The sequence below is a fragment of the Lithobates pipiens genome, unplaced genomic scaffold, assembly GCF_037356315.1.
Source record: "Lithobates pipiens isolate NorthernLeopardFrog02 unplaced genomic scaffold, aLitPip1_a1.2 Scaffold_13, whole genome shotgun sequence".
Lineage (NCBI taxonomy): Eukaryota > Metazoa > Chordata > Amphibia > Anura > Ranidae > Lithobates > Lithobates pipiens.
The window spans coordinates 544,294,799-544,313,125 of record NW_027507718.1 but is presented as its reverse complement, the minus strand read 5'-3'; the positions used below and the strand labels follow the sequence as shown (position 1 = coordinate 544,313,125).

Sequence of the window (18,327 nt, the reverse complement as noted above, 5' to 3'; positions counted from 1 at the left end):
AGTCCTGAAAAGAACTTTTGTGTACCAAATAGCTAGCGTTTTCTCTGTCCCTACTCCACACAGGATCCTTTCCCTACAGTGACAGAAGAAAGAATGTAAAATGGCCACCGGATCGGGTGTATTTATAGGTTAGGGGGAATGTCCAAGTGTCCATGAGCTGTCATGTCTCAATTGGTTGTCCTGTAACACATGATAAACGTGTCACGAAAGGTTAAAGTTCTTGTATACATTAAACACGTAAGTCCGCCGGGGCGAACGACGGAAAAAGGCGTTCGAACCCGCGGACGGCGAAAGTCGGAAATTCGCCGCGAAACGACCGCCGGGCGAACCGTTCGGCCATCACTAACCTCAAACTCCATTGGAAAGCCAGTGACTACACCTATACCCCAACCTCTGTTAGAGACCACTATCTACATCCAACATTAAACTCCATTGGAAAGCAAGTGACTACACCGACCTCAACCCCTGTTAGATACCAGTATCTACATCCAACATTAAACTCCATTGGAAAGCCAGCGACTACACTGACCTCAAACTCCATTATAAAGCCAGTGACTACACCTATACCTCAACCTCTGTTAGAGACCAGTATCTACATCCAACTCAAAACTACACCTATACCTCAACCTCTGTTAGAGACCAGTATCTACATCCAACCCAAAATCCGTTGGAAAGCCAGTGGCTACATCCACCTCAACCTCTGTTAGAGAGCAGTATCTACATCCAACATTAAACTCCATTGGAAAGCCAGTGACTACACCGACCTCAAACTCCATTGGAAAGCCAGTGACTACACCGACCTCAAACTCCATTGGAAAGCCAGTGACTACATCCACCTCAATCTCTGTTAGAGACCACTATCTACATCCAACATTAAACTCCATTGGAAAGCAAGTGACTACACCGACCTCAACCCCTGTTAGATACCAGTATCTACATCCAACATTAAACTCCATTGAAAAGCCAGCGACTACACTGACCTCAAACTCCATTGGAAAGTACACCTATACCCCAACCTCTGTTAGAGACCACTATCTACATCCAACATTAAACTCCATTGGAAAGCAAGTGACTACACCGACCTCAACCCCTGTTAGATACCAGTATCTACATCCAACATTAAACTCCATTGGAAAGCCAGCGACTACACTGACCTCAAACTCCATTATAAAGCCAGTGACTACACCTATACCTCAACCTCTGTTAGAGACCAGTATCTACATCCAACTCAAAACTACACCTATACCTCAACCTCTGTTAGAGAGCAGTATCTACATCCAACATTAAACTCCATTGGAAAGCCAGTGACTACACCGACCTCAAACTCCATTGGAAAGCCAGTGACTACACCGACCTCAAACTCCATTGGAAAGCCAGTGATTACACCGACCTCAAACTCCATTGGAAAGCCAGCGACTACACCTATACCTCAACTTCTGTTAGAGACCAGTATCTACATCCAACTCAAAACTACACCTATAACTCAACCTCTGTTAGAGACCAGTATCTACATCCAACCCAAAATCCATTGGAAAGCCAGTGGCTACACCCACCTCAACCCCTGTTAGAGACCAGTATCTACATCCAACATTAAACTCCATTGGAAAGCCAGCGACTAAACCAACCTCAAACTCCATTGGAAAGCCAGTGACTACACTGACCTCAAACTCCATTGGAAAGTACACCTATACCCCAACCTCTGTTAGAGACCACTATCTACATCCAACATTAAACTCCATTGGAAAGCAAGTGACTACACCGACCTCAACCCCTGTTAGATACCAGTATCTACATCCAACATTAAACTCCATTGGAAAGCCAGCGACTACACTGACCTCAAACTCCATTATAAAGCCAGTGACTACACCTATACCTCAACCTCTGTTAGAGACCAGTATCTACATCCAACTCAAAACTACACCTATACCTCAACCTCTGTTAGAGAGCAGTATCTACATCCAACATTAAACTCCATTGGAAAGCCAGTGACTACACCGACCTCAAACTCCATTGGAAAGCCAGTGACTACACCGACCTCAAACTCCATTGGAAAGCCAGTGACTACACCGACCTCAAACTCCATTGGAAAGCTAGTGACTACATCCACTTAAAACTCTGTTAGAGACCAGTATCTTCACCCACCTCAAACTCTGTTGAACAGCCAGTCCCCACACCCACCTCAAATTCTGTTGGAGAGGCAGCAAATTCATCCATAGTGATAGGACTGTTAGCAAAGAACTGATTTATTAAAATGCGGCTTTGCAAGAACCATAATGGCAGTTGCTGACACCAAGAGGAAGCACTGATAGTATTTACATGAATATTATTATTAGTAGTAGCAGTACTAAAGTAGTGCTTTAGCCGACTGTCAGCTGATTTAGGATCACAGGAGAGCCCAAGTAAAGTGCACTCATGTGACCCACAAGAGAAGTATGACCACAAAAAAGCTTTACCCATACTACTCTCTTAAACTAAATGTTTCCATTGGCTATGTGCGATCTTGCAACCTAGTCCATATTTACTTTTTAAACTAATAAAAAATATTTGATGTTTAAATGTGTGTATTGTGGCAGAACTCGTAAAATCTTTATTTTTTTTATTTTTTAGATATTTAAAGCAAACAAAGACCCAGAAACACCAGTCCTGAACCGACTGCCGACCCCAATGGTTGGGCGCTACATAAGGATCAATCCGCAGAGCTGGTTTGAAAATGGCACCGTCTGCCTGAGAGCTGAGATTCTGGGATGCCCTCTTCCAGGTGTGCTTTCTGGAGCTCCTCCTACTCCTTCCTTCCTCTCCCTTTCTCCCCTCCCACCTTCTTTCTTCCTTCCCCCTCCCCCCTCTTTCTATCCTCCCCTCCCTCCTTCTTCCTTCCTCCCCTCCCACCTTCTTTCTTCCTTCCCCTCCCCCCTCTTTCTATCCTCCTCTCCCTCCTTCTTCCTTTCTCCCCTCCTTCCTCCCTCCCGCCTCTCTCCTTCCTGCCCCCTCCTCTCTCCTTCTTTCTCCTCTCCCCTCCTCTATCCTTCGTTCCTCCCCCCTCCTTTCTCAACCTCCTTCCTTCCTTCTCATCCTCCCCTCCCACTTCCTTGCTCTCCTCCCTCCTCTTTCCTTCCTTGCCTCCCTCCTTCTTCCTTCCCCCGCCTCTCTCTTTCTTCCTTCCTCCCCCTCCTCCTCTCTCCTTCTTCCTTCCTCTCCCCTCCTCTCTCCTTCTTTCTTCCTTCCTTCCTTCCTTCTTCCTTCTTGTCCTCCCTCTTTCTTCCTTTCTCCCCCCTCCTTCTTCCTCCCTACCACCTCTCTCCTTCTTCTTCCGTCTTCCTTCCTACCCCCTCCTCTCTCCTTCTTTCTTGCTCACCCCTCCTCTCTCCTTCTTCCTTCCTTCCCATCCTCCCACTTCCTTGCTCTCCTCCCTTCTCTTTCCTTCCTCCCTTCCCTCCTTCTTTCTTCCTCCCATCTCTCCTCCTCCTTTCTTCTCCCATCCTCTCTCCTTCTTCCTATCTGTCCTCTACTCCCTCCTTCTTCCTTCCTCCTCCCTACTTTCTCATTTTTCCTTCCTCCTTCCTTCCTGTCCTCCGTCCTTCTTCCGCCCCCCCCCCCCATCTCCTTCTGCCTTCTTCCTTTCTCCCCTCACTCCTTCTACCTTCCTCCCCTCCCTTCTTCTTCCCCTTCCTCCTTCTTCTTTCTTCTTTCTTACTTCTCCCTCCCCTCCCTCTTTTTTTTCCTTCCTAATTCCTTCTTCCTCCGTCCCTCCACTTCCTTATTCTTCTTTCCTTACTTCTTCTTCCCTTCTCACTCTCTTCCTTCTTCCTCCTTCTTCTTTTCTCCCCTTCGCTCCTTCTTTCTTCCCCCTTCCTCCTCTCCATCCTTCTTCCTTCATCCTGCCACCCCTCCTTCTTCCTTCCTTTCTCCCCTACCTCCCTCCTCCTTCTTCCTCTATCCTCCTTCCTTCCTGCCCCTCCCCTCCCTACTTCTTCCTTCCCCCTCCCTCCTTCCTTTCCTATTTAATAGGATAACAATTAGGTTCAAGAGGTGGCTTGAGGGTAACGATTGGTGTCAGACATGGCCATGCCGAGTCAGAAAAGACACCCACTTTGAGCGCCATTGCTTCAAAGGGACACATATCGGGCAAGGGCCGATCCTACCTCTGCAGAAGGCCATTTCCGGTACTGTGTAGGTCTAAGCTGTCAAACTGATAGCTCAGTTCTGCAGATTACAGTGGGAGATTACACAGGGAGAGCGACAATCAGGCAATCTGCTGTCAGGGTGAAAGCCGCCATCGCCGCCGCTCTATATCTGGATCTCTGTAATGATAAACAAGGCATTATGACAAAGCTCCGATGATTACACAGGGAAAGCTGCATTCTCCCAGTGTAATCTGCAGGACTGAGCTGTCACAGAGTGGCGATTGGGAACTGGTAGATTAGACTCCTGGTCATAAACAATGTAGGAAAGACACATATGAGAGAGATAAAAATCTGCGCCGCCCTGAGAATAAATTCTATTATGTGGAAAGGTTTTCCCCAATGGGGCTTTAAAATACTATAACAAGGTCAAAGAGATTTTTTTTTCTTAATTAATTAATATATAGAAAATTGTTTATTTAAAAAGATGTCCAATATCAGATGTCATGGTACAATTGAATACGATAGTCTAAAGTGATACAATACATGTTTCACAATGTAATAAACAAGCACGTTTGTGCACATCATTACATTTACATAATCATATATGATAAGCGAGATCCGCCACGTTTCGACCTAAGTACGGTCTCTTCTTCAGGGGGACAAATGGATCTAATATATATATATATATATATATATATATATATATATATATATATTACCTGTATTCAGAATTAGAAAAGCATGTCTTCGTACAACACATTCAATAAGTCATGGCAGTATATTTACCGCTCAAAGATGGAATAAATTAAGTGATACAATACAAGTTTCACAATGTAATAAACAAGCACGTTTGTGCACATCATTACATTTACATAATCATATATGATAAGCGAGATCCGCCACGTTTCGACCTAAGTACGGTCTCTTCTTCAGGGGGACAAATGGATCTAATATATATATATATATATATATATATATATATATATATATTACCTGTATTCAGAATTAGAAAAGCATGTCTTCGTACAACACATTCAATAAGTCATGGCAGTATATTTACCGCTCAAAGATGGAATAAATTAAGTGATACAATACAAGTTTCACAATGTAATAAACAAGCACGTTTGTGCACATCATTACATTTACATAATCGTATATGATAAGCGAGCCCCGCCACATTTCGACCTAAGTACGGTCTCTTCTTCAGGGGGACAAATGGATCTAATATATATATTACCTGTATTCAGAATTAGAAAAGCATGTCTTCGTACAACACATTAAATAAGTCATGGCAGTATATTTACCGCTCAAAGATGGAATAAATGTTCTATGACCAGAAAGTAGTAAGAGCCGTTGAACAATCCGATGGGGGCCCATGGGTCACCCCCCGGAGAGAAGAGCCCACCCCGAGGGGCTTGCAAGGAGCCACACTGTAAACGCCCTTTGGGGGACGGGGGGGGGGGAGAACACGCCTGCAATGAATACCCAATAATAGCCATTTATTAATTAGAAAGAATTGAATTGACGTTAACTCATAGCAAATCCGCTAGAGTAAAATTTTTATTAAAGAGATATTTCTAAATGTATATATTGAAACTGACAGTAAATATCGTTTATCGATATATATAAATTCGTCACGGTATCATTTACATCCCATGGAAATGTCTGACCAATATTTAATAATCATTAATTAAAACACTATGGCAGGGATATGCAATTAGCGGACCTCCAGCTGTTGCAGAACTACAAGTCCCATGAGGCATAGCAGGACTCTGACAGCCACAAGCATGACACCCAGAGGCAGAGGCATCATGGGATTTGTAGTTTTGCAACAGCTGGAGGTCCGATAATTGCAGATCCCTGCACTATGGTGATGGAATAATATAAAAAAAGCGTATTGATAGTTCATTAACAATAGTGTTAAATGATACTGTGGGTGAAAAAATGTTTGGTATAATACGGAGAAAGTGCAGAAAAAATATAAAGTGTATGTGTAAAAGACTGCCAATTATCGCAGTCAAAACTTGCACGATGTGCTATATAATAATGTAGCTTGAATAGTTTAAAAAAAACATTGCATAATGTCTGCCAATGAGGTGCTGGCGTGATGCGAAAAAAGTTAAAGACTCCTGGTCATATGACCACTGTGTGACAGCCAATCACCCGATAGGGGGAAAACCCATGAAACCCCTCCCCTATACATCTCTTCCTTCTTCCGAACATCCAAGTTGTCAATCCACAAAGCAGTGGGCGGGACTAAATGTGGCTCAGACAACATCTTCTCCTCCCACTGCAGTGCAAGCATGAGAGCGACAACTCTGCTCTGAACCCAGCAGCAGTGCAGCATTGTTGCCACCCCATTACAGGAAGCTGAATTAAGGTGGAGGATAAACAGGTATTTTGTGGGACTTTGCAGGGGGACTAAGAGAAAAAGTAGACATGCGGATGTATTTATAACTGAGCGGTGTGTATTTTTTTATTATTATTTATTTATTTAATAGAGAACAAAATTCTACATGACCAGTTTAGTTTAGGGTTACATATAGGTTCTGTATTCAGGACTACGCTGAGAATAAGGGGTTAAGGGGTTAAGCACGCAGGCCTGTCCCCAACTCCAGACACTGGCAGGAAGGCGCTGCGCACCCTCCGGGCAGCGTAACCACGGGACAAACACGGCCGGCCGCAGTCCGCAGGGAGGTAAACACTGCAAGCAGTATGTCAAAGTGTGGTTTCTCTCTCTCTCTCTCCGCAGACCCAAACACCGTGTTCATGTGGGAGCACGAGCCACAACCGACTGACAAACTGGAGTTCAAACACCACAACTACAAGGAGATGAGGAAGGTAATTACAAGACAGACAGACTGGGATCTATAGTAAACACAAACTGGCTAAATATTATATTATATCTATATCTATCTATCTATATATATATATATATATATATATATATATGATATCTCTCTCTCTCTCTCTCTATATATATATATATACACACACACACACACACACATCCATGCCTCAGTGGGTTATGGTGGTCATAATGTTAGGGCTGATAGGTATATACACTATATTAGCAAAAGTATTGGGACACCTGCCTTTACACGCACATGAGCTTTACTGGCATCCCAGTCTTAGTCCGTAGGGTTCAATATTGAGTTCAGCTATAACAGCTTCAACTCTTCTGTCCACAAGGTTTAGGTGTGTGTCTTTGGGAATGTTTGACCATTCTTCCAGAAGAACGTGTCCTATTAGTAGAGTATTAGTGAATATTAGTGAGTATCAGTAGAGTATTAGTAGCATATTAGTAGAGTATTAGTGAGTATCCGTAGAGTATTAGTAGCATATTAGTAGAGTTTTAGTAGAGTTTTAGTGAATCTTAGGCCGCGTACACACGCGGGGACTGTTCGCCCAACTTTGTCCGTCAAACAGTTTCAGCGGACAGTCCGCTCAAAATTGGCATGGACGGACATGCCCACACACGACGAACGAACAGTTTGCTGAAACCGTGCGCGATGACGTGAACGGCACGTACGACGGGACTAGAAAACGACGTCCTATACACTGCAATGCAAACTTCGGCTTGTAAATCCTTTCTGAGCATGCGCGGAACTTAGTTTGACGAACAAGCCTACACACGAGGGGACTGTTCGCTGAAACAAAGTTTCAGCGGACAGTTTTTCGGAATTTCCGAAAAACTTTGTTCAGCAAACTGTCCGCTGAAACTGTCCGCTGAAAGCCCACACACGAGCGGACTGTCCGCCGAAACACTGTTCAGCGGACAAAGTTGAGCGAACAGTCCCCGCGTGTGTACGCGGCCTTAGTAGAGTATTAGTATTAGTAGAGTATTAGTAGCATATTGGTAGAGTATTAGTAGAGTATTGGTGAGTATTAGTAGCATATTAGTAGAGTTTTAGTGAGTATTACTAGCGTATTAGTGAGTAATAGTAGAGTATTAGTGGAGTATTAGTGAATCTTAGTAGAGTATATTAGTGAGTATTAGTGGAGTATTAGTGAATCTTAGTAGAGTATTAGTGAGTATTAGTGGAGTATTAGTGAATCTTAGTAGAGTATATTAGTGAGTATTAGTGGAGTATTAGTGAATCTTAGTAGAGTATTAGTGAGTATTAGTGGAGTATTAGTGAATCTTAGTAGAGTATATTAGTGAGTATTAGTGGAGTATTAGTGAATCTTAGTAGAGTATTAGTAGAGTATTAATAGAGTATTAGTAGCATATTAGTAGAGTATTAGTAGGGTATTGGTAGCATATTAGTAGAGTATTAGTGAGTATTCATGAGTTTTAGTAAGTATTAGTGAGTATTAGTAGAATTTGAGTGAGTTTTAGTGAGTATTAGTAGAGTATTAGTGAGTATTAGTGAGTATTAGCCCTTGTACACACGGTCGGAGATTCCGACGGAATGTGTCCTAACGGACCGTTTTGTCGGATAATCCGACTGTGTGTGGTCTGCATCGGACTGTTTCCTTCGGAATATCCGTCGGACCCAATTTTCCAACTTGTTGGAAATATTTTCCGTCAAACTGGTCCGATCGGACATACTCCGACCATGTGTAGAGAATTCCGATCGGACAAAGTGCCACGCATGCTCAGATCAAATTCCTACACCAAAGCTATTGGCTACTAGCCTGAACGTAGTCCTGTCGTAACGAAATAACGTCATCACGTTCCCAACGATCGGATTTTCCGACAACTTGGTCCGACCGTGTGTATGCAACAGTTTCGGACACAATCCGTCGGACAAAATCCAACGGATTTGGTTGGCAGAATGTCCGACCGTGTGTACAAGGGCTTAGTGAGTATTAGTAGAGTATTAGTAGAGTATTAGTGAGTACTAGTAGAGTACTAGTAGAGTATTAGTAGAGTATTAGTGAGTACTAGTAGAGTATTAGTAGAGTATTAGTGAGTACTAGTAGAGTATTAGTAGAGTATTAGTGAGTACTAGTAGAGTATTAGTAGAGTATTAGTGAGTACTAGTAGAGTATTAGTAGAGTATTAGTAGAATTTTAGTGAGTATTAGTAGAGTATTAGTGAGTACTAGTAGAGTATTAGTAGAGTAATAGTAGAGTAGTTTGGTATCAGGTAAATTTTGACTATTTGGGACATTTCCAGGCACACAATGGGAGAAACCTTGTGGACCTGTTGTAGTGGGGGGACAGTTGGGAACCAGGTGATTATGGGTTTTGTAATGATGTCTCCCCATCTTTCCAGTTGATGAAGAGGGTGAACGAGGCCTGCCCAAACATCACCCGGGTGTACAGCATTGGTAAGAGCTACCTGGGCCTGAAGATGTACGTTATGGAAATCTCCGACAACCCGGGAGAACACGAGCTGGGTGAGGACATCATGCATTACTACTCCAGCCCTTCTCACCCTTTTTTTATCCAAAGGGAACCCTTGAAATAATGTACAGGTCTCAGAGAACCCCCCAGCTTTAGTATATTGTATCAGCAGCTCACAGCACATCACCGTGATCAATAAAATATACCAATAAAAGACAACCGTACTGTGCTGGTCAGTGCAGAGCCTCGTGGCCTGTGAATTGGTGGTCATTGTGAAGAAAGCCCCTTCCATTGAAGGTCATTGGGAACAATCTGTCCTTTAAAAACCACTTAAGGACTGGAAGGACTTGCCCTCTTAATGACCGGGCCATTTTTTTTTTTTTTTTTTTTGTGATTCGGCGCTGCGTCGCTTTAACTGACAATTGCGCGTTTCGTGCGACGCTGACTCAAACAAAATTGACATCCTTTTTTTTCCCCCCACCAATAGAGATTTCTTTTGGTGGTATTTGATCACCTCCTGCGTTTTTTATTTTTTGTGTTATAAACAAAAAAAAAGAGCAAAAATTTTGAAAAAACCCCCCAAAAAAACAATATTTTTAAATTTTTGCCATAATAAATATCCAAAAATAAATTTCTTCATCAGTTTAGGCCGATATTTATTCTTCTACATATTTTTGGTTAAAAAAAAAAAAGCGTAAATTGATTGGTTTGCGCAAAAGTTATAACGTCTACAAAATAGGGGTTAGATTTATGGCATTTTTATTATTAACCCCTTCCCGCCGAGCGTACGCAGATCTGCGTACTCGGCTTCCGGGGGGTATACCGGGATGATGCCCGCACCTGCAGGCATCATCCCGGTACCGTTTTTTACAGCGGGCGATTGGCTTTCCAGCCATAACAACCGATGCGGCTAAAAGCCGCTCGGCTGTTATGCCGGAGGAGCGGGAGGGGACGTCCCCCCCTCCCGCCGCCTCTCGCCGCTGTTACCGGTGCTCCCGCTCGATCGGGAGCACCGATTCCCTGTCCGACGCCTCCGGCTGCTGGGGAGGAACTGGAACGAAGCCGTAATCGGCTCATCGTAAACACGGAAGCGACGTCATGACGTCACTTCCCGTTTACTCGGCTGCCAATGGCGCCGGTTTTAAAAAAATATCCGGTATTCAGAATCGCCGTTTTCGGCGATCTGAATACATTGAAGTGTAAAGGAGGGGTGGGGGGTCTTTTAGACCCCCGATCCCTCCATAAAAAGTACCTGTCACCACCTATTACTGTCACAAGGGATGTTTACATTCCTTGTGACAGCAATAAAAGGGATCAAATTTTTATTTATTTTTTTAAAAACAATTTAGTCATTTTAAAATAAATAAAATAAATAAAAAAAAAAAAAATAATTTTCAAAGCGCCCGCCGTCCCCGCGAGCTCGCGAAGCAAAGAAAACGCATACGGAAGTCGCGCCCGCGTATGTAAACGGTGTTCAAATCACACATGTGAGGTATCGCCGCGATCGTCAGAGCGAGAGCAATAATTCTAGCAGTAGACCTCCTCTGTAACACTAACCTGGTAACCGTAAAAAATTTTTAAAGCGTCGCCTATTGAGATTTTTAGGTACCGTACTTTGTCGTCAATCTACAAGTGCGCGCAATTATAAAGTGTGACATGTTTGGTATCTATTTACTCGGCGTAACATTATCTTTCACATTACGCAAAAAAATTGGGCTAATTTTACTGTTTTGTTTTTTTTTTTATTCATGAAAGTGTCCCTTTTCCCAAAAAGTTGTGTTTAAAACACCACTGCGCAAATACCGTGTGACATAAAATATTGCAACAATCGATGTTTTATTCTCTAGAGCCTCTGCTAAAAAAATATATATAATGTTTGGGGGTTCCAAGTAATTTTCTAGCAAAAAATATGGATTTTAACTTGTAAACACCAAATTCCAAAAATAGGCTTAGTCATGAAAGGGTTAATCATTTTTTTACTAGTAATGGCGGCGATCTGCAATTTTTTTTATTAAATTCTTTTTATTGAAGTTTACATTTAAGGCAAACAAAAAACGAAAAACAAAAAACCACAAAAAAAGGACCACGCAGGGTCCAGTCATTCCTGACTAACATTGATAGCTCCTACCTACCACCCAGAACACCCCCCCCCCCCACCCCACCCTCCCCAAACCCCACCCTCCCCAAACCCCCTCCCATATTGTAACAGCTCACAGTGGATCGCAGAGACCCAGGTCAATAACAGAATGTCCCCATTAAATACCTTCTTTTATTGCCATTCACATATATGTCCTCAGCCGCTGTAGGGCTCTCCCCTCACATATCTACAACCCAAATTCTCCCCCTTCCATACACCATACCATGTCCAGTTGTATTGCAGGGGTCATTGTGCACACAATAAATCAGTATCATCATCCCCAGGGGACCATCACCCCACAGTGTCATCAGCCTCATACCACACCCTCCACACTCTATCAAACTTCTTAAGACACCCCCTGGCTATATATGTAGCCTTGTAATATGGCAGCATACCATTAACCACTTCAGATCCGCGCTATTGCCAAATGACGGCATTAGCGCGGACCTACATTTCCGGGACTACGTCTATTGACGTCGTCCCGGTTACGAGCGGCCTGCGCGCCCCCTGAGGGGCGCGCGCGGCGCGCTCTGTGATCGGCGAGTCCGTGAGACTCGCCTGATCACCGATCCGTGTAAGGGGTCGATCCCGACCCCTTATCACGTGATCAGCTGTCAGCCAATGACAGCTGATCATGTGATAGAACGGAGCCGGTAATCGGCTATTATTCCTCCTCGCGCTGACAGCGCGAGGAGAGAAAAAAAAAGCCGATCACCGCGGCCGTGATCGGGACATCAGTCCCGATCATGGCCATCAATACAAGGGACCACCTGCCACCTGCCTGTGCCCACCTGCCTCCCGCAGTGCCATCCTGAAGTAAAATAAAAGCAAAAGTAAGTGCCCCCCGTCAGTGCCCATAGTGCCCACAGTGCCACCCACAGTGCCACCCACAGTGCCACCCACAGTGCCACCCAATCTGCCTCAAAGGTGCTGCACCCCAGTGCCGCCCATCAGTGCCCAGCAGTGCCGCCCATCAGTGCCCAGCAGTGCCGCCCATCAGTGCCCAGCAGTGCCACCTATCAGAGCCACCTATCAGTGCCACCTATCAGTGCCCATCAGTCCCATCTATCTGTGGTACCTATCAGTGCCCATCCGTGCCACCCATCCGTGCCACTTATCCGTGCCACCCATCCGTGCCATCTTATCTGTGCCCATCTTTGCCCATCAGTGCCGCCTTATCTGTGCCCATCGGTGCCGCCTTATCTGTGCCTATTAGTGCCGCCTTAACTATGCCTATCAGTGCCCACCGGTGCAGCCTATCAGTGCCCACCAATGCAGCCCATCAGTGCCCACCCATGCAGCCCATCAGTGCCCACCAATGCAGCCTATCAGTGCCGCCTAATCAGCGCACTTCAATGAAGGAGAAAAATGACCCGTTTGCAAAATTTTATAACAAACTATTAAAACATGATTTTTTTTTTTTTTTTTGCATCTTTTTTTGTTTGTTTAGCAAAAAAGAAAACTCCGAGCTGTAACTAAATACCACCAAAAGAAAGCTCTATTTGTGGGAAAAAAATGATAAAAATTTCATTTGGGTACAGTGTTGTATGACCGCGTAATTGTCATTCAAAGTGCATCAGCGCTGAAAGCTGAAAATTGGTCTGGGACTGAGGGGGGTTTAAGTGCCCAGTAAGCAAGTGGTTAACCAAGCTTTTCCAAAAGTTAAGATCAGGAGCACTAGCAGATTTCCATTTAAGTAATATTGCCTTTTTCCCATAATACAAAAGGATAGTGAGTAGGGTTCGCAAGGCCCTCGTAGGCACTACCTCCTCTACCAACCCCAGCAGGCAAACCTTCACAGTTAGTGGAATGTGCACCATCAAGAGATCTGAAATACATATCGTGACCTCCTTCCAAAAATCTTGTACGTGTGAACATAGCCAAAAAATGTGCCTGGCATCAGCTGGGGAGACTGAACATCTCCAGCATTCCGCCCGATCATGGCCATAAATCGTTGCCAGTCTTGCTGGCGTGTAATAGCTCCTGTGGAGAAATTTAAATTGGATTAGCCTATCCCTGGCAGATATCAGGTGTTTAAAGGGTTGGGACCACAAATCATTCCAATCTTCCCCTTGGATGTCCGGCACCTCCAATTCCCACTTAGCTCTGCAGGTCAGGACAGCCTTCCGCGTTAACTTAAAGAATTCCTTGTATGACACCAAGAGAACCTTTTCAAGGTCCACTCGGGACAACGTGGACTCGAGACATGACGGGAGGGACTCTATCCTTAAATCCCCAAACTGTTTCTGAAAGGCATGCCTAATCTGAAAAAAACGAAAAAGATATGTGTTAGGTAGTTCGTGTCGCGTCTGGAGTTGGGGGAACGTCAGCAAGTCACCAAAAGAGGTAATATCCTTAAGCGTTTTTACTCCCCTCACCGCCCAAATCATCGGATCCGGCAAATTGTAGAAGTGAGGTGGTAAATGGTTCATCCACAGCGGGGTGGATGGGGAAAGTCCTCTGTAACTAGGGGCCGCCAGTTTCACCACCTGGCCCCAAGCTCTAATAGTGGCCCGCATTGTTTGTGTCAGAGGCAGGTCCGACCCGCCCCCCCCCCTGAATAGAGCCAAACGCAGACTCTCGTACGAACCCAGCGAGGCAGCTTCTAAAACGGTAGCCGCATCACCGTCATCCGACACAAGCCATCTGCGAGCAAACACCATCTGACCAGCCAAATAGTACTTGTGCCAATCTGGCAAGGCTAATCCCCCTCTCTCACTGGGTTCCTGTAGTACCCTAATCCCTATCCTTGGGGGCTTGGGGGCCCATACAAAGGAGCTCACAACTCCCTCAATCTGCCTAAAAAAGCTTTTGGGTATCCATAGTGGCGCATGGCGCAGGAAATATAGTATAATTGAGAGGATCTTCATCTTGATCAGACTAATTCTACCTATTAAAGAAAGCGGTAGTTTAGACCACACCTGCGTTTTGTGTCGGAGGAGGGTCAATAGGGGAGTCAGGTTCAGAGGTGCGATCTGCAATTTTTAGCGTGACTGCGACATTGCGGCAGACAGATCGGACACTTTTGACACTTTTTTTTGGGGACCATTGACATTTATACAGCGATCAGAGCTAAAAAAAAAAAAAAGCCACTGATTGCTGTCACTGATAAATGTCACTGGCAGGAAAGGGGATTAACACTAATAATGAAGGGGTTAAGTGTGTTCCCTGGGAGGTGTCTCTAACTGTGGGGGGAGGGGGGGGACTGACTGGAGGAGGAGAGAGATCTGCTGTTCCTGATCACTAGGAACAGCAGATCTCTCTCTACTCCCCTGAAAGAACAGGGGGATCTGTTTGTTTATGTACACCGGCTCTCTGTGAAGCGATCGTGGGTGGCCGGCGGACATCGCTAAATTAAAAATATGGGCACTGAGCAGAATATGGGCACTGAGCAGAATATGGGCACTGAGCAGCGCTGTGGGCTTGATCTGTAGTGCCCACAGCGCTGCAAACAATTTCTCCCTCTCTCACTGTACCGATCGGTACAGAGAGGGGAGGAACCGGCGTCATGACGTGATGCCTGGTTTGTTTACAAGTGATGCTCCGTCATATGACAGAGCGATCACGTGGTAAATGGCCGCTGTCAGCGGCCATTTACGGGGGACCCGGCGGTGTTCCCGGGTGCGCGCCCCAGGGGGCACGCCGGAGCAGGATTCTGTGAGGACGTCCACCCAGAATAAGCCGACCGCCCTGTAGCCGTCTTTTTTCGGCTATGGCCCAGTCGGCATGTGGTTAAAGGAAAGCCAAAATGGCTTTGAGTCAGATTTACTTAAAGTGGTTGTAAACCCTTACAACACACTTTGACCTACAGGTAAGCCTAGATTAAGGCTTTCCTGTAGGTCCAAGAAATATCTCCTAAACCTACACGGTTTAGGAGATATTTGCCGAAAGACAGCGGCGCGCAGGCGCACTGAGCGCGCTGCGGTCAACGGCGATATGCCGCGAGTGGCGGCTTTGCCGAATGACAGCGGCGGAGAGGCGAGACCCACCGAGAAGATGGACGCTCGGAACTACAGGGGACAGCGGTGACTTCGCTGGCTCCTGTGTCAGGTAAGTGACACATAATGGACTACTATGCGATGCGATGCAATGCGATGCATAGTAGTCCGTTATGCTTTACCTTTGCAGGGAATGTAAGAGGAAGTAAACTCATCAGGGTTTACTTCCTCTTTAAACTTTAATTGAAAGTGGCTGCAAAGTCTTCCATACGCCCAGCAAAGTGTCTGGCCTCAGGTGATACACAGAGATGAAACAAATCCTCCTACATAAGTTGTGCCTGTGTATCTGCAGTCTTCTCTTCTCTACATCCCTTCAAAGTCCAGAATTAAAGCTGAGTTCCGCTTAAAAAAAAAAAATGAAAGTTAGCAGCTACAAATACTGCAGCTGCTGACTTTTAATAATCAGACACTTACCTGTCTCAGAGTCCAGCGATGCGGGGGGGAACAAAGCCCCACTCGTCTCCCCCCTCCTCTCTAAGGCGCCGGCATTTTCACTGTGGGCGCCCGGCTGTGGCTTCACAGCCGGGGGACACGCACTGCGCATGCGCGAGCCGCGCCGTAACTGGCCAGGCAATCATCTGGGACCTGTGACGTGTCCCAGATGATTGCCGAGAGGGAGGGGGGAGAGGTGAACTTGCTTCCGGTGCCGTGGTGCACCGGCAGGAAGTGGGAGCCTCTATAAAAGAGGGTATCCGCTCCCCCCCCCCAAAAAAAAAATTACATGCCAGATGTGGCATGTCAGGGGGTCACCTTCTCTTAAAGCGGAAGTTCCATTTTTGGGTGGAACTCTGCTTTAATACAGCTTGTCTGAGCTTTACAAAGCAGGGGCCGGGAGCTGAAATTACACACTGCAGAGCTCAATGAGGAGAGTTCTGAGAGCTGATTGGTGGGAGGAGACACACACCCCCTTCACACAGCACACAGGAGCAGAGCTGAGGCTATCAATCACAGGCTGTGTGTCCCTGTCACCTATGCTCTCTTAGTGTCAGGAAAACTTGTCAGAAGTGACTCATGCAGATAGGCGAGGAACGGGGCAGCAGAGAGTAATTACACTTAGTGCGCTGGTTTGAGACAAGTACACACTATATAGGGATATGCTTTATTCACATTTCATGTCGGAGCTTTACAACGTGCTTTAGGCCATTTCGCCAGAGCAGAAAATTTAAGAAAACAGCTGAAGGGCCGCACTCCGAATAACACCTTTTATTCGTGGTAAAACAGTGTAGAAGATCCAAAATGTCTTATATCATGGTGATGAAACGTACAGACAGGCTAACGCGTTTCACATCAATATAGATGCTTAATCAGAGCACTATGAGTTTTCTAAAAAGACAGCAGAACATTAGTGCAGACGTATATTTCGCCCAGTGCAAAAGCACACTAATGTATGGTATGCGGCCACAAAATTTCCGTTGCCGCTTTTTTGGCAGCACACCAAATCACAACAACATGTGTCCAGCAGAAGGTGCATTGGAGTGCCCTTCAAAATAAGAGTTGCATGTGATTTGCTGCATTACGCAAGGAGGTGGTCTGAAAGGGTCCATGAGTCATTTCCTTTTAGGCAGGCTGTCTTTGATTGAAACCTTACCCAAGTTTGAGCCTTACACAAGAAGAGGGTGAAGACATGGCTCTGATGTATTAAGATGTGTGTAAACTGCAGTTTGAGCTAATGGGCTCTGTTAGGAACCTGATTCAGCTGCTTTCTGGCTATGAAAATATTCCTAAATGTTCATAAGCACCATATACCTGGTTCAAAAAGAGCAGTGAGGCCTTCAAAGCGGTTGAGGTTCCACCAGACTCCACTTCACTCAAACATCACTTATGGATTCACCCGACTCTTCAAACAAATACAAAAAAAGAATATTTGTAGGGAAATGGAAGTATGTGGATGGCATGTACCAATCTTTGTTCTGTATCTTCTGTCCTATTACAGGGGAGCCAGAGTTTCGCTATGTGGCCGGCATGCACGGGAACGAGGTCGTGGGTCGGGAGTTGATGCTGAACCTGATGGAATATCTCTGCCAGGAGTACAAGAACAAGAACCCCAGAGTAGTGAGGCTGGTCACTGAGACCCGCATCCACCTCCTGCCCTCCATGAACCCCGATGGATATGAGATGGCCTACAAGCTGGTAATACCCTTCCCTCATCCCAAGACATTCCCTCATCCCGAGATGTTCCCTCGCCCCGAGACGTTCCCTCAACCCAGAGACGTTCCTTCACCCAGAGACGTTCCCTCACCCCGAGACGTTCCCTCAACCTGAGACATTCCCTCGCCCCGAGACGTTCCCTCGCCCCGAGACGTTCCCTCACCCCGAGACGTTCCCTCACCCCGAGACGTTCCCTCGCCCCGAGACGTTCCCTCGCCAAGAGACGTTCCCTCACCCCGAGACGTTCCCTCACCCCGAGACGTTCCCTCGCCAAGAGACGTTCCCTCACCCCGAGACGTTCCCTCACCCCGAGACGTTCCCTCAACCTGAGACGTTCCCTCGCCAAGAGACGTTCCCTCACCCCGAGATGTTCCCTCACCCCGAGACGTTCCCTCAACCCGAGACGTTCCCTCACCCCGAGTCGGTCCCTCATGTTCGACTCGAACATTGCCTGTTGGCCTGTTCAGCGAACAGTGAACAATTTGGGCTGTTCGCAGCAAATTCGAAAAGCCGGAACACCCTATACAAGTCTATGGGAGAAATCTAAAGTGCTCATTTTAAAGGGTAATATGCAGGTTACTGTCCTAAAAAGTGTTTGGGGACCCGGGTCCTGCCCCAGGGGACATGG

General features: G+C 45.8%; 1 protein-coding gene across 2 annotated transcripts in view; it reads left to right on the top strand.

Annotated features, from left to right (window-relative positions):
- LOC143975800 (inactive carboxypeptidase-like protein X2) overlaps positions 1 to 18,327 on the top strand; it is a 162,703-nt gene that overhangs the window by 115,865 nt on the left and 28,511 nt on the right. For both annotated transcript variants that reach the window (XM_077478340.1, XM_077478339.1), the window contains 4 exons: positions 2,608 to 2,758; positions 6,874 to 6,962; positions 9,346 to 9,469; positions 17,485 to 17,681. In XM_077478340.1, the coding sequence (XP_077334466.1) occupies positions 2,608 to 2,758; positions 6,874 to 6,962; positions 9,346 to 9,469; positions 17,485 to 17,681 (561 nt within the window). The remainder of the gene's footprint in view (positions 1 to 2,607; positions 2,759 to 6,873; positions 6,963 to 9,345; positions 9,470 to 17,484; positions 17,682 to 18,327) is intronic.